This window comes from Grammomys surdaster, unplaced genomic scaffold (assembly GCF_004785775.1).
Source record: "Grammomys surdaster isolate TR1022 unplaced genomic scaffold, NIH_TR_1.0 806, whole genome shotgun sequence".
Taxonomy (NCBI): Eukaryota; Metazoa; Chordata; class Mammalia; order Rodentia; family Muridae; genus Grammomys; species Grammomys surdaster.
In genome coordinates, this window is record NW_021605225.1 from 44,716 (window position 1) to 58,732 (window position 14,017).

At 40.7% G+C, this 14,017-nt stretch overlaps 1 protein-coding gene across 1 annotated transcript in view; it reads left to right on the forward strand.

Moving 5' to 3' along the window:
* The window catches only part of Pde7b (phosphodiesterase 7B), a 60,645-nt gene that overhangs the window by 18,040 nt on the left and 28,588 nt on the right, over positions 1-14,017 (forward strand). Inside the window, exons 3-6 of the mRNA XM_028782608.1 lie at positions 3,664-3,727; positions 5,626-5,721; positions 8,426-8,526; positions 10,293-10,424. Coding sequence (XP_028638441.1) covers positions 3,664-3,727; positions 5,626-5,721; positions 8,426-8,526; positions 10,293-10,424 — 393 coding nt within the window. The remainder of the gene's footprint in view (positions 1-3,663; positions 3,728-5,625; positions 5,722-8,425; positions 8,527-10,292; positions 10,425-14,017) is intronic.

Consider the following 14,017-nt stretch of genomic DNA (forward strand, 5'->3'; position numbering starts at 1 on the left):
GTTCAGGGGGAATACAGATATCTTTCAGAACCGGGTATCGGCTGGGTGAAGGTTCAGGGGGCAAGTCACTATGACTCTACTTATCACTCGCTTGTCCTTATCTAAGTTGGTATTGTTTGCCAAAGCTACCTATTTACAAGGTCTATGACTGCTCAGACTTGTAAATTTCCACAAAAGCTGCCTGTCTACATTAGCTTATAGCCATCTATTTTGATGTTTTTCCACTGAGACCCAAGACTTGGTGTTAGTATACATGTATGACAGGCCTATTGCTGATTTTAGGCCTATGGCTGATTTTAAGCCTTCAGTGTGTAAGCAGGGCTGCCCCTGACATCTCCTCCCTTCTCTAAGTATAGAAGGGCTGTGGCAATTCTAAACATTCGAAGGCGGGAATAGAGACCTGACCTCCAGTACTTGAAGGGGACCTTGTAATGGCTCCAGTCCCCCTGTCGTTGTCCAGTGAGGCATGAGGGCCATACCCGTCCCGATGTCTTTTTCCTAGAGAGGCGATACTTTTGACATCAACCCCTATGCAGTCAGGCTTGTCCCTCAGGGAACCCAGATAGATATTTTTATCTTTTATTTATATTCCCTTGCAGTGCTTAGCCTCGCAGCCTAAGCAAGAATTCAGATCGCCTGACAGAGGGGGTTCTAGGTGGCCCCTCTCTGCTTGGTCTAGGGGCAGAAGTCCCCCCTTTTAGGTTGGGTGGAGATGGGTTTTGGAAACACCCTGTATAAAGTAACAACCTCATCTTGAGTCTCGTGGTCCTCCATAGCTAACTTATGATAATGTATCTGAGTAGGTTTTGCTACCTACTTATTTATCTGTTGTATCACAGAGTTAGTCTGCCTATTTGAGGGCCAGGGAATAGCAGAAATAAGCAAAAAGAACCCAAATAATGGTCCCAAGATGGGAGGAAATAGGGTTGACAACCTTGGAGAGGCTGAAAACCAATTCTTGTACCAACATTCATCTGTCTCTTTCTCTCTCTGATTTTTCTTAGTGCCTTCACTGACCTATTTCATGCTCTCTTTAACCCTCCTTGTCTTGTCTATGTAAAGGCAACCTTCCTCTTTAAGGGCTGTACACAGTCAAGAGCTGTACACAGCCTTTTCTATTGTACTAGAGTAAATCAAGTCCAATAAGGATCTTTGCGATTTTAGGAGGTCTCTTCAGACAGTGAAACAAGGGATTTCTTCAGATTAGTGATGTCAATCTGTAGTTGTTTGATGTTCTTGTCAGTGGCCCTTCAAAGGTCTGAGTAGTATAATTTCGGAGGCCAGCATCTGGATTAGAACTTCTAACAGCAGGCATCATGAGTGATTCATTTTTACCTGGAAAGGAAAAAGAAGGGAATTCTCAGGGAGATTTCTCTTCCCTGGATGTAAATTGTTATTCATCTTATTTATGGTTGGGCCTGGCTTTGTGGGGTTATCTATTTTTTTCATTAATCTTTTTTGGTAGCCGGTTAGCTGTGCCTTCTGTGGTATCAGACAGGAATATCAGTCCTCTGCCCCATAAGGGAACTGAGTCTGGGCCATTCCCTTTTAGTGTAAGAGAGTCCATCCCCATATCTGTGGCAAAGTTTTGTTGGTCTCGGTGGTGCCAGAGGCAGTCAGCAGCAGATTTGCCATGAGCTTTCAGCTTTAGAGAGATAAAAGTAAACAAGGCATGATGGAGAGTATTTCAGGGGGACTCCTTCTGGGGGGTACCGTTCCCCCTCTTTTGTTTTTAAAGCCAATTTTTCAGAGTTCTTGTAAAATCAGGGCAGAAGGGCCAACAGTCGCTCCTTCCACACTCAGAGAGTCATGAAGACCCTATTTAAGGATATATAAATCTATATTAATAATCTTTTGTTAAAGGACTGTTATAGCACCACCGACAACTAATCAGACTATATAATATATCCATTAGTAATAGCTTCTTCTACTTTTTGTGAGATTACCTCTCTTTTGTCAATTAATTGTTGAGGAAAATTAGGATTTACATCTCTCTTGAGAATATTGAACAGAGACTTAAATTCTTTTGTGGAGAGCTTAAAATAGGATCTTAGCCAATTAGCAGCTAGAAACTTTTGAAAATAATTTAGAAATAAGTAAACTCTCTCCCTCTCTTTTTTTTTTTAGACCCTTTATCTGTGTGGTTTTTTTTATTGGATATTATACGTATTTATATTTACCTTTCAATGTTATCTCCTCTCCCATTCTCCCCCAAAGCCCCTTATCCCATACCCCCTCCTCCTATTTTTGTGAGGGTGTGCTCCAAACATCCTCCCAGTCCCTTCTCCCTGCTCTCAAATTCCCACACAGTAGGGGATCCAAACTTTTGGGGACCATAGTCCTCCACTTTCACTGAAGTCTGACAAGGTCACCCTCAATTCCCTATACAGGTGCATGAGTTCCTCCCTTTGTGCTCTCTGGCTGGCGGTTTAGACTTTGAGAGCTCTGGTTGAAACTTTTGATACTCCTTCTAGAAAGGACCAAAGCATCCACACTTTGGTCTTCCTTCTTCTATGTGAGTTTTATGTGGTCTATACGTTGTTTCTTAGAAATTGTGAGCTTTTGGGCTAATATCCACTTATCAGTGAGTGCATACCATGTATGTTCTTTTGAGATTGGGTCACCTCACTCAAGATGATATTTTCCAGCTCCATCCATTTGCCTAAGAATTTCATGAACTCGTTGTTTTTAATAGCTGAGTAGTACTCCATTGTATAAATGTACCACATTTTCTGCATCCATTCTTCTGTTGAAGGGCATCTGGGTTCTTTCCAACTTCTGCCTATTATAAATAAGGCTGCTATGAACATGGTGGAGCATGTGTCCCTGTTGTATGTTGAAACATCTTTTGGGTATATGCCCAGGAGTGGTATAGCTGGGTCCTCAGGTAACACTATGTTCAATTTTCTGAGATACCGCCAGACTGCTTTCCATAGTGGTTGTACCAGTTTACAATTCCACCAACAGTGGAGAAGTGTTCCTCTTTCTCCACATCCTCGCCAACATCTGCTGTCACCTGTGTTTTTGATCTTAGCCATTCTGACTGGTGTACTCACTGGTTTTTTATACAGTTAACTTTACATGCAGTCCACACTGGGCAATATAGTATGCTCATCAGTGGTTTTCACTTTGTTTTTAAGTTTTTATGATAAGAACTGGGGCTATAGTTCAGTGGTGAAGTTCTTGACTGGCATGAAGATCCTGGATTTAAACCCAAATATCACCAATACAAACAGAACAACACTTCTCCCTACAGTACACACCCTGGTTTAACAGACACCTATACCTGTGCTCCCTGTGAACAAGCACTGTGACGGGCATTTGGGGCATATAGCCCTACCTCGCTCTACCCCTACAAACAACCCTCTGATGAAGATGGTATCAGCCACATTTTTCAAATGAGGGTCAGAGAAGTTAAGGATGTAACCAAGGTCCAACAGCCAGGAAGAAAAGTGGCTGATATTAGACCAGGTGGTTTCAACTCAGAGCCTGCCCCTTGAGCTGACATTAGTGAATGGAGTAGAATCTGGTTTACCCCAAATCTATTGTACATAGAGTAGAATACTAGTTTCCGAGTTTTTGTTTAAATCACCATGTCTAGAAGTAGATGTTTGAATCTTAGTGTGTGCTTCACTTGGGCATTATTTTTGTTTGCCTTCTCAGCATATGCTCTCCAAAGTTGGAATGTGGGACTTTGACATTTTCTTGTTTGATCGCTTGACAAATGGTAAGTTATCCTCAAAGAATTCTCACTAAAATATACACCATAAAATGGATTCATTTCATGAGAAACAATTTGTATTTTTAGAAAAAATGCCTTTTTTCCTTCTTTTCCCACTCTCATAAATCTATAGTCAGTTGGGACAGACCAGGGAGGGGAAAATTAATTCAGATGAAGAATGAGGACTGAATCTGACCTTAGCATGTTAGGATGGTTTCCTTCTGAACTGTGATCCCAAAAGAATTGGGAAACCACAGATTGCACTCTTTCCTCACAGAATATTCTGGTCATGTCCAAAAGCTCAATATTAGTCACTAAAAAGTGAACACACAGAAACACATCTGACCAGTTCTGTCTCTTACAGACAAGGTAGTTATTGTTGCTTCTTAAGGAAGCTGAGGCTGCCCATTGCAAGTATCACTTGGATAAGTTTGGCATCATCAAAAGGAAGTAATTGCCAGGGAAAGGGTGTAAAAACTTAGGCTGTAGCTGAAAATTAAACACTCCCATTAAGCCTCCCTTTCATGTTTTATGCCTAATGAATGAAAATAATCAAATACATTTTCCTCCACTTATTAAAAAGCATAGATGAAATTAGGCCGGTGAAAGACCTCACTTAATGTTGATGGTCTAACTCATCACCTGCCTTATGTGTTCATCAAGTCATTGCCCATTGTTTTCTCAACACCATTTGAGATGACAAGCAAGAGATGTGCAGTGTCACATCTTGTCTTGGATGTTTACTCTATGGAAAGCTAGCCGAAATATATATGCGATGGGTGGAATCCATAATGTTTCATTGTTCTTGTTTGCATCAGCTAGAAGGGGGTACTGATAACTGAAATTAACTGTGAAAAAAATAACTTCTTAAGTGGTATTTGAAAAAAAGTATAATCATGACTGTTACAGAAATGGGAAATGAAGCCATCAAAGGTTTTGTTTATCTCGGCTCATTAGCCTGCTGCTAACCTACCACAACAGTTCAAAAGTAAACCTCAAAGAAATGCACACACACACACACACTAAAATTCATTATAAACAGCTGTGAACTGTCACCAGACTAGCTTCAGTTATAAGTCTATGGTCACAGATCGTTTACAGTACTATCTGCTAACTTGGAGAGTTCTGAAATGGCTCCAAGACAATCAGATTTGTGGTGATACACTGAACCAGGTACCTGAAAGGAATGTTCTTTGGCAATACTCAGATTCCACTGAAGATACTTGGTCAGCCTCTTGATCCATTGCAAAGTCTTTAATCTCTGAAACACTTTCATAAAGTATTAAAAATACCTGCCACCCAGGCATGGTGGCACCCAGGAAACTGAGACTACTGGAACATGAATTTGAGGCTATCCTGGATTACTGTGTAATGAGACTTTATCTTAAATAATGAATAAATTAATTAAATTATAATTCAAAATTATTATTCTTAGATAGATAGTATCTCTTGAGTATTGTCATAATTTTGTGAAGTATCTCAGTCAGTCTTCTTTTGGATAAGTGCCATAGGATGAATGGACTACAATTGTTGAATAATGTAGTAACTTAAATATCTCTACAGTGAAAAGTAAATTGGAAGTGACTTAAAGGATATTTTGAAGGTCTATGTGTTCTTAAAATTACACATACATACTCAGTAGACAAATTCCTTCATTTAATAATTTCTTTTCCTCTGTTATAAGAAGATGGGAACTAATTTTATTTACACAATATAATGAGAAGCCTAGAAAAAATGTAATATATATAGTTTCAAATGAAAAGTGGGGAATTACTCTATCATAGAAACCTTATTTTGGAAATTTTAAATCTTATTTTCAATCTTGCTAGTATTTTGTTGCTATTGTGGTTGGTTGGTTGGTTGGTTGGTTAATAAAAATAAAGTGAGTGCCTATTCCTCTGCAGGGAACAGTCTGGTAACTCTATTGTGTCACCTCTTCAACTCCCATGGACTCATCCACCATTTTAAGCTCGATATGGTAACCTTACACAGGTTTTTGGGTAAGTCTTTTTTCCTTGCATATCCCTATTCAAGAATTATTTCACAGGAATAATGGACAATGCATAATGTATTGGTTGCAAGTATCAAGGAACATGAGCTGAACAAAGGACTGAACAGACATGACATGAGGGAAAGCCCACGAGGCCTCAGCCATACACAGAGAGCAAACAACAACCAAGGAATGCTGGGAATGGGAGATACAGTCTTCTCCAGGGAAAAGTTCACTCATTGGTTATTCAACACCAAATAGTCAGCCCTGAAAGATACACATATGTAGCAAATACAACAGCAGGTTGTATTTGTATTTAGGAATATATATGTATGTGGTGTATGTGTGTAGTGTGGTGTGTTTGTGTATGTGTGGTGTGTGTATGTAGTGTGGTGTGTGTGTGTGGTGTGTGTGTGATGTATATGTATAGGGTGTGTGTGTGTGGTGTGTGTGGGTAGTGTGGTATGTGGTATGTGGGTAGTGTGGTATGTGGTATGTGGGTAGTGTATATGTATATAGTGTGGTGTGTGTGGTGTGTGGTGTGTGTGTAGTATATGTGTATAGTGTGGTGTGTATGTAGTGTATGTGTATAGTGTGGTATGTGTGTAGGGTGGTGTGTGTGTAGTGTGATGTGTGTATGGTATATGTATATAGTGTGGTGTGCGTGTAGTGTGGGGTGTGTGTGTGTGTGTGTGAATTTGAAAGAGAACAAGGAAAGAATATGGGGATTTGGAGGGAGAAAAGGGAAATGAAAAATTATGTAAATATATTTTAATCTCAAAAAAGCAGAAATAATTTTAAATAAATACAGTGTTAAGAACCACGGCATGATAGAAAAAGACCTCAAATTAGTCTTAAAAGATTTAATCTTAGTTTTAAAATATAACTAATCTGTCGTAAGTCATTGCTGAGTTGTTAGCTTAATGTGTTATGCTTACAGTACATATAGATTAAGGATCTATAACGAAAACCACAAGGATATATAGGTGTCAAGACAATTCTGATATGTTCTCACATTAATAGAATCCCAATGAGATAATGATGGTCACAACACGATTTGCTGAAACCCTTAGAATGAATTATAACTATGTTTTGCATCCCACCACTGTGGGTGGAATACTTTAAGTTAATCACTTCTAATTGTTTGACGAACCCACAAGTTGGACACTATTATCACCACTTGTTCCACAGTTATGGAGGACAACCAAGAGCTTTCAGTACTTTCCCAAGGCTAATGACTAGTGACAGACCTAAGGTCACATACAGGTCAAAGCCCGCCATCTTTACCCACGAGGCCACAGCGTCCATCAGTCTTTCTTTAAAAGCAGCCCAGTTCCTCTTTAGTTCTGTGAATGGTCTTATTTACCTCCCCACATGAATTATCCAAGGTAGATTCCTAGTCACCTGATTACTGGCCCCTGCCGCTTAGCACACTTCTGGTTCAAGCCACACTTGTCATGTGACAGTACCATGAATTCTAAAGTTGACTTGGTGCCATCAGGAGGAAGGTAGAAGCAGCATCCGCCACCAGGTTTACATGGCGCGTACATCTCCTGCATCCTCTTCCAAGGACTGCATGTATTAATACATGGATCATTCAAAGGCAGCAACGCTTGGACTCAGGGCATTGTTATAAGAAGTTGAGGATTGTGGTTAAGTAATTTACACATCACAGATAAGTGTCAGAGCTGGAGCTTACGTATGATATGAAGCAAGCCTACTGAATAAAAGAGTACTTGCAGCATAGCAGAGACATGTGTAACCAACCACAACCTGGCTCCTTTCCAGAAACATAAACAACCTCAGGCTGATTGCATTCTAATTGCTTGAGCAAAGTAATGGCCATGAAAAGGGCCAAATCATTTAGATTGGTCTAAAGAGATACAGATTCGTTGGACACATATGTGTGCCCCCAGAACATGTAAGAAATACAGTCTTGGCATCTGAGTTAGCAGCAGACTCTGGAGCCAGGTTTGAAGCAACACTAAAAGAATATGGCCATTGTAAGTCTGGACATTTTATACACGCTGAATGTATTTCATCCCGAGCACTGATTTGGTTATATGCTGAAGTGGGTACTGGCTTCTTCTATAAGTAGCAAACCAAAACTGTATTACCTTTCATGGACTTGGTACTCTACGCCCTGCCTTGTGCCAGAGGGGCATGAAAGATGATCCTCTGAATAGAGGGCCCGCTCGGCTCAGTGCAGCCCTGTAATAGCTACCTGCCGGAGGCCTAGATATGTTTGGATGACTGTTTGTTATTCAAGTGGTAATCCAATCACTGGACAGCAGGAATCCAAAACACAAGGACTCTAAAAGAAAGCATCTCCTACAGCACATTGTTAATAAACGGCAACAGAGAGATAACTGAAAGATGGTGCGAAATAAAGTCGTCCTTTTCCCTCCATATTTATTTTTCCTGTGAATAAGAGAGGCCCTTCATGAGACGCCAGGAAGGGGTCATGTATGGAAGAGGTGAGAAACCCTGCAAGCGGCACAAATCCTCCTGGCCTTTCTCTCCCCTTCCTCCCCATTACAAACAGCCAAGGGCAAGGCTTGCAAACCACCTTTTTTTTTTTTTTTTAAGGATTCCTCAGGCTGTGTACTTTAGAAGCTCTGATACTTTTAAGCAAGAACCACCTCAAATTAGTCTTATCTGCTATGTCATTCTTACTTTGATCTTAGCTGACTAAGCTTTCTATTTTCTCCTAGTTATGGTTCAGGAAGATTACCACGGTCACAACCCATACCACAATGCTGTTCATGCAGCTGACGTCACCCAGGCCATGCACTGTTACCTGAAGGAGCCAAAGGTAAAGCAAGACCTGGTTGCCTCCTCAGCCATCTGGAGATGCCAAGTCAGCATATTGCTAAGCACCAGAGTAGCCAATGTTAGGAATCCTTCACAATATGAATGAAAAGTATTTATACTAACCTTTTTGGCTCTGAAAATCTTACCACATCCATGAGAAGAGATATGAATTTTTACAGATTTCCATCCATAGTTTATTGATTGTTTTCAGGGCTGCAGGAGGCCAGAAAAAAAATCCCACCCATCCCACCCTACCCCGTGTGTGTGTGTGTGTGTGTGTGTGTGTGTGTGTGTGTGTGTGTGTGTCCTCAGTGGTCCCAAAGACCAGCACTTTGCCATGGACTTTTACCACAAACACTGCCAGCACTGAGCTCAACTGGAAAAGGCTTCCCAGCTTTCAATTTTTGATCAATAAATGGGATCAGAAGCTCCAGTCTCAAGTCCAATTTCTACTTAGCCAATGGAAAATCTTGATTCAGAAGCCAGGAAAATCTGTGAATGTCCAACACCTCTTAGCAAATACGCTCTGATGCAATGGACCAAACCGAAGTCAGAGAATGAAGACATAATGATAGTGTAATACAGTGGCTGTTGTTACAATCGAGGCGACAGTCGTTACAATTGACGTGATGAATGGTTGTTACAATCGAGGCGATGAATGGTTGTTACAATCCGGGCAGTTCCTCACTAGTAAAAACAATTAGGGTTTTGGTATAATATACAGTAGGAATTTTCTTGAAGGTTTAAAAAAAAAACATCCAAATCCAAGAATCTTCTTAGCTGTATCAATTTTAGTAATTCATTAAATACATAGATGCTTCAACATAAGCCGCTAAGAACAAAGGCATCCCAGGATGTAGCTAGAAGGATGCTGCACCCCTGTAAAACAAAGACTTTTCAGTCTCCAAATAGTATACAAATTACATCATATGCTTCTACCTTTTAAACCAGACTTCCCATTTTCATGTTCGTTTTCCTGGTTGGCCAAAATTTAGATTCTCATACATTCTCCGACCCTCTATTCCACAGTGAGAAAGTATGCAAATTTTGCCATTCAATCTACTTCTTTCAAAGAAGTGGCAAAGATATATATTAGTTAAAATGCACCAGGAATGGGGGCTAAATCCAGTGGTAGTGTGTGTGACAAGCATGTGAGGCCCTAGTACAATCCCTAATACAGGCTTTTAAAACAGGATTAAGGGCAGGCAGGTTAGATACTCAGTAGGTAAAAGCTCTTGTCACAGAAGCCTGACAACCTAAGTTAGGTTCACAGATCCTAAAGCAGAAGGCCACACACATGCCATGGAATTCACAGGTCTCTACACACACACATACATGCGTGCACACACACACACACGGGGGTAGGGTGGAGAAAGAGAATAGTAATATTTTTTAAATGAATGTTTTAAACAAAGACACATAAATGAATGATTCTTTAAGTCTGTTTATTCCTTTGTTTCTTCATTTGCAACTTACTTTCTCTGAGTAAGGCTGGTTACTCTGCTCCTCCTGCCCACCAGTCATCAGTACTGCCCACAGGCTATGCCATTGCAATAGCAAGCCTTGTTAGCAGGATCGAGGAGAACACCAGTTTTGTTTGCCCGGTCACTTTCCTCACCCCTTTTACTGCAGCCCCGAGTGCCTGCCACAGAGGGCAGAGGCTTGGTTAACAGTCCTGAACAATATCTCACTCTGTTTGCTTTAGACACATCAAATGTCCTTCTAGCGGCAGATAACAATCAATCACCGGATTTTATTCTTTAACAGTTGGCAAGCTTCCTCACACCTCTGGACATCATGCTTGGACTACTGGCTGCAGCCGCTCATGACGTGGACCATCCAGGAGTGAACCAGCCATTTTTGATCAAAACTAACCACCACCTTGCCAACCTGTATCAGGTAAAAGAGAAAAGAGTTAAAAATTAAAAAGCTGAATGAGAAGTCAGTTGGCTTAAGTACACAGCTTGAACCTTCTTGCCCTAAAAAAATGGCCCTCACCAAAGGTCAACTTCAGTGAAGCAAATCACATCCAAAATTCATGGTTTGAATTAGAGCCAGGCTATCCCCTGAAGAAAGCTAAACTGATGTACAAAGATATCCAGAAATCTCAGCTTGTTCCAAAGCAGCTTTGAAACTGCCCTAAGTCAACAGGATCCATAAACCTACCCTCTTGTGGCTTAAAGTATGTATCTCCTTGGAGACTGTCATATCCCTAGTGGCCAGCTGAAGCTGGATCTTACAGATCTTATATACCTGTTTCCCATGTGTGGTTCTAATTCAGATTTGAGTCTCTGGACCCATTTCTAAACTTTATTGGCGTTGGAGTAAAAGGTATGTTAAAAGATAAGAGATGTAGTTTTGTTGTTCTAAAATAGCTCCCCCGTATGATCGACTGGCCTAAAGAACTCTTACCAGTGATATCATTGAAGATATTAAGTTCTATATTAAGTCTCTAAATATTCTTAACTTTCTGCTTTGTTGTTGTTTGTTTTCAGGTAAGGTTTCACATGAGCCAGAATAGTCTCAAACTTACTATGTAGCTCAACCTGGTCTCAAATTCTCAGGCCTCGTGCCTCGGCTTCTCAAGTGCTAGGATTTCAGCCATATGCTGATGTGAGTTTTCAGTGTAATTCATACCAGGGAGTCATCTATCCCAACTTCAGATTTTGATTTAATTGTATGATTAAAAAACAGAACTCTTAATAGATGGTCATACAGCAGCTCCATTAAGCAAGAGTTTATTTATTTCCAATAAGTACCAATGGAACGTGGGAACAAGCCCTTTTCCATCCAAGTGCACAGACAGGAACTAGCATTTTGAGGTCTAGGGTCTATCTGGCATCAAGCTTGTTGTTGGATCCCCTGGGCAATCAACCAGCACCTACAGATACAATTGTTTTTGTTGTTGGGTGTTTTTTTTATGGTGATCTTAAAAATAAACCAAAAAGCTGGGCAAAGGCAGAGGATTCCTGTGTGTTCAAAGCCAGCTTGGTTTCAAACAAATTCCAGGACAGCCAGGACAGTAGAGAGACTGTCTCAAACAAAACAAAAACAAACAAACAAAACCAAAATGAAACTAATTAAGGACAGTAGAGAGACTGTCTCAAACAAAACAAAAACAAACAAACAAAACCAAAATGAAACTAATTTCCCAAAACTATCCCAGGAACTAACTTAGTTGGTTGATGAGAACAGAGACATTTGTATAGGGAGGAAGAAATAAACGACTGCCCTGAGCTATCCCAACACCTACCACCCAGTGGACTGTCTTCTGTTCCGATCAACACAGACTTCCTCAAATGCATGCATAAGACAAAGGAGATCTGTCAGCTATGGCTGCTGGATCCATCCCAACTGATGTGAAAAACCTACATCTTATTCTCCTACAAAATCCTAACAACGAAGTTTCTACTCGTATTGACTGATTTGTACTTTAAAGTAAAGGTTATAAAAGTACACTTTAGCATGTAGTGTATAACACAATCTGGACCAGTGAGATGAGTCAGTGAGTAGAGTCACTCACTTCTGAGTTATCCTGAGTTCAATCCCCACCTACCACAATCAGGCACAAGAAAAATGATTCTGAAGAGTTATCCTCTAACCTGCACATGTGGACATGCCTGCACACACACACACACACTCACACATACACTCACACTCACACACATAAATATTTCAAAAGATATAAACTGTTTTCTCATTCAGACAAATTAGAAGGAGGTATTCCAGATGCAAAAGCCATAAAACAAAAAATGTCAAATATTATTAATAACAGGGTTAAGTTCTCACCAGTAATTAATAAAATAGAATCTCAAAACAGATATTCCAATCTGATTCAGGTACTGAAAACTTTCTCAAAATAGTAAATTCTTTTTGTGTTGTTTTGTTTTTCCAAGACAAGGTTTCTCTATGTAGTCCTGGCTGTCCTGGAACTAGCTCTGTAGACCGAGCTGGCCTTGAACTCATAGCTCTGCCTGCCTCTGCCTCCTGAGTGCTGGGATTGAAGGCATGTTCCACCACCACCCAGCTATCATAAATTATTTACTCAAAGTTTTAGAAGTACAGGTCGTGTTTAATAATTTTTGTTTTGTTCTCTTTATTAAAAGCAAATATTCTAATACAATCAAATTTCCAGGATTTTCCCATGCAATATGTAGTCTCATATGTTCTTAACTGGTGACTTTTTATTACTACATAGATCAGTGGAAAATCTAGGAATGCAAAAATAATAAGCCATACTCTGTGCCCTAAACAGTAGTTCAAATTCAAGTACTCAAATTGTGACCTATCCTAACAAACTTAATTCTACTTTGAAAAGGATTTGAAGAATTCACTAAACAACATACACATGTGTGGGTTTTTAAAGATTTTGCTTGGTGCAGTAAAGTGGGCTACTGCTCTCTCCAGGAGACACAGCAATCTAGACGTGTGGTCTGATCCCTGATAGGAAAAAGAAGGAGACTAGAAAGAGACAATTTGGAAGTGTGCTCAAAAAAACACTGTACAAGATACATATACAATAACAAGCACAAAAACTATCCACTCGCTTACATATTTAATCAACAAGAGTGCACAGAGGAGAGGAGCCATGATGTACGTGGCTGTGGGAACACCCTGTGCGTGACTTCATGCAGTCCAGATGACAGGAAATAAAGTACAAGATCGCCTCCTCTCCTCCCCCTGCTGTCCTTCTCCTTCAGTTCTGATAACGATCATGACTTAATGCTCTGCTCAATCGGCGCATGCCTTTGCCCTGAGATAAGGTGAGAGCCAGGGCAGCTGGAGTGGAGGCGGGGTCAGCAGAGGGCACCCTCCCATGTCTGCAGTCTGGACCAGATTCACAAGCTGACTTGCCAAGCAGCGCCAATGTAAAGACACTGCAGGCACTCCTGCCCAGTACCTCACTCAGAGTGACAGCAGTCGTGTGTCAAGGAAGGTAGACCAAGCAGGACGGAAGCACGTGAGAGGAAGGCCCTGGAAGTTACTGCCTATGCCTCCGTGCGCCAACATTATTCATCACCATACAGAGTCACAGAGAAGCTCAGGGGCCTGCAAAGTGTACACATCAGGTTTAAGAGTGGTTCCCACAATTACAAAGAGAGTCAATTCCAGTTTCATTTGAAATGCACATCCTCTTGATAGGTTCCATCTACGCGTTAACTACAGACAGATTGCTACATGGATAATATAATGATTAAATCTTCCATGAAAGCCCGGCGGTGGTGGCGCACGCCTTTAATCCCAGCACTTGGGAGGCAGAGGCAGGCGGATTTCTGAGTTTGAGGCCAGCCTGGTCTACAGAGTGAGTTCCAGGACAGCCAGGACTACACAGAGAAACCCTGTCTTGAAGGAAAAAAAAAAATCTTCCATGAAACTTTATGATTATCCCATTTCATGATGTTTAGTAGAAGTGTAGGTGTTTTACCTAGTCATTTCCTACAGGCAATTGGGGGTGTGGATTAACAATTTAAACTACAATTAGAGAGGGAGGG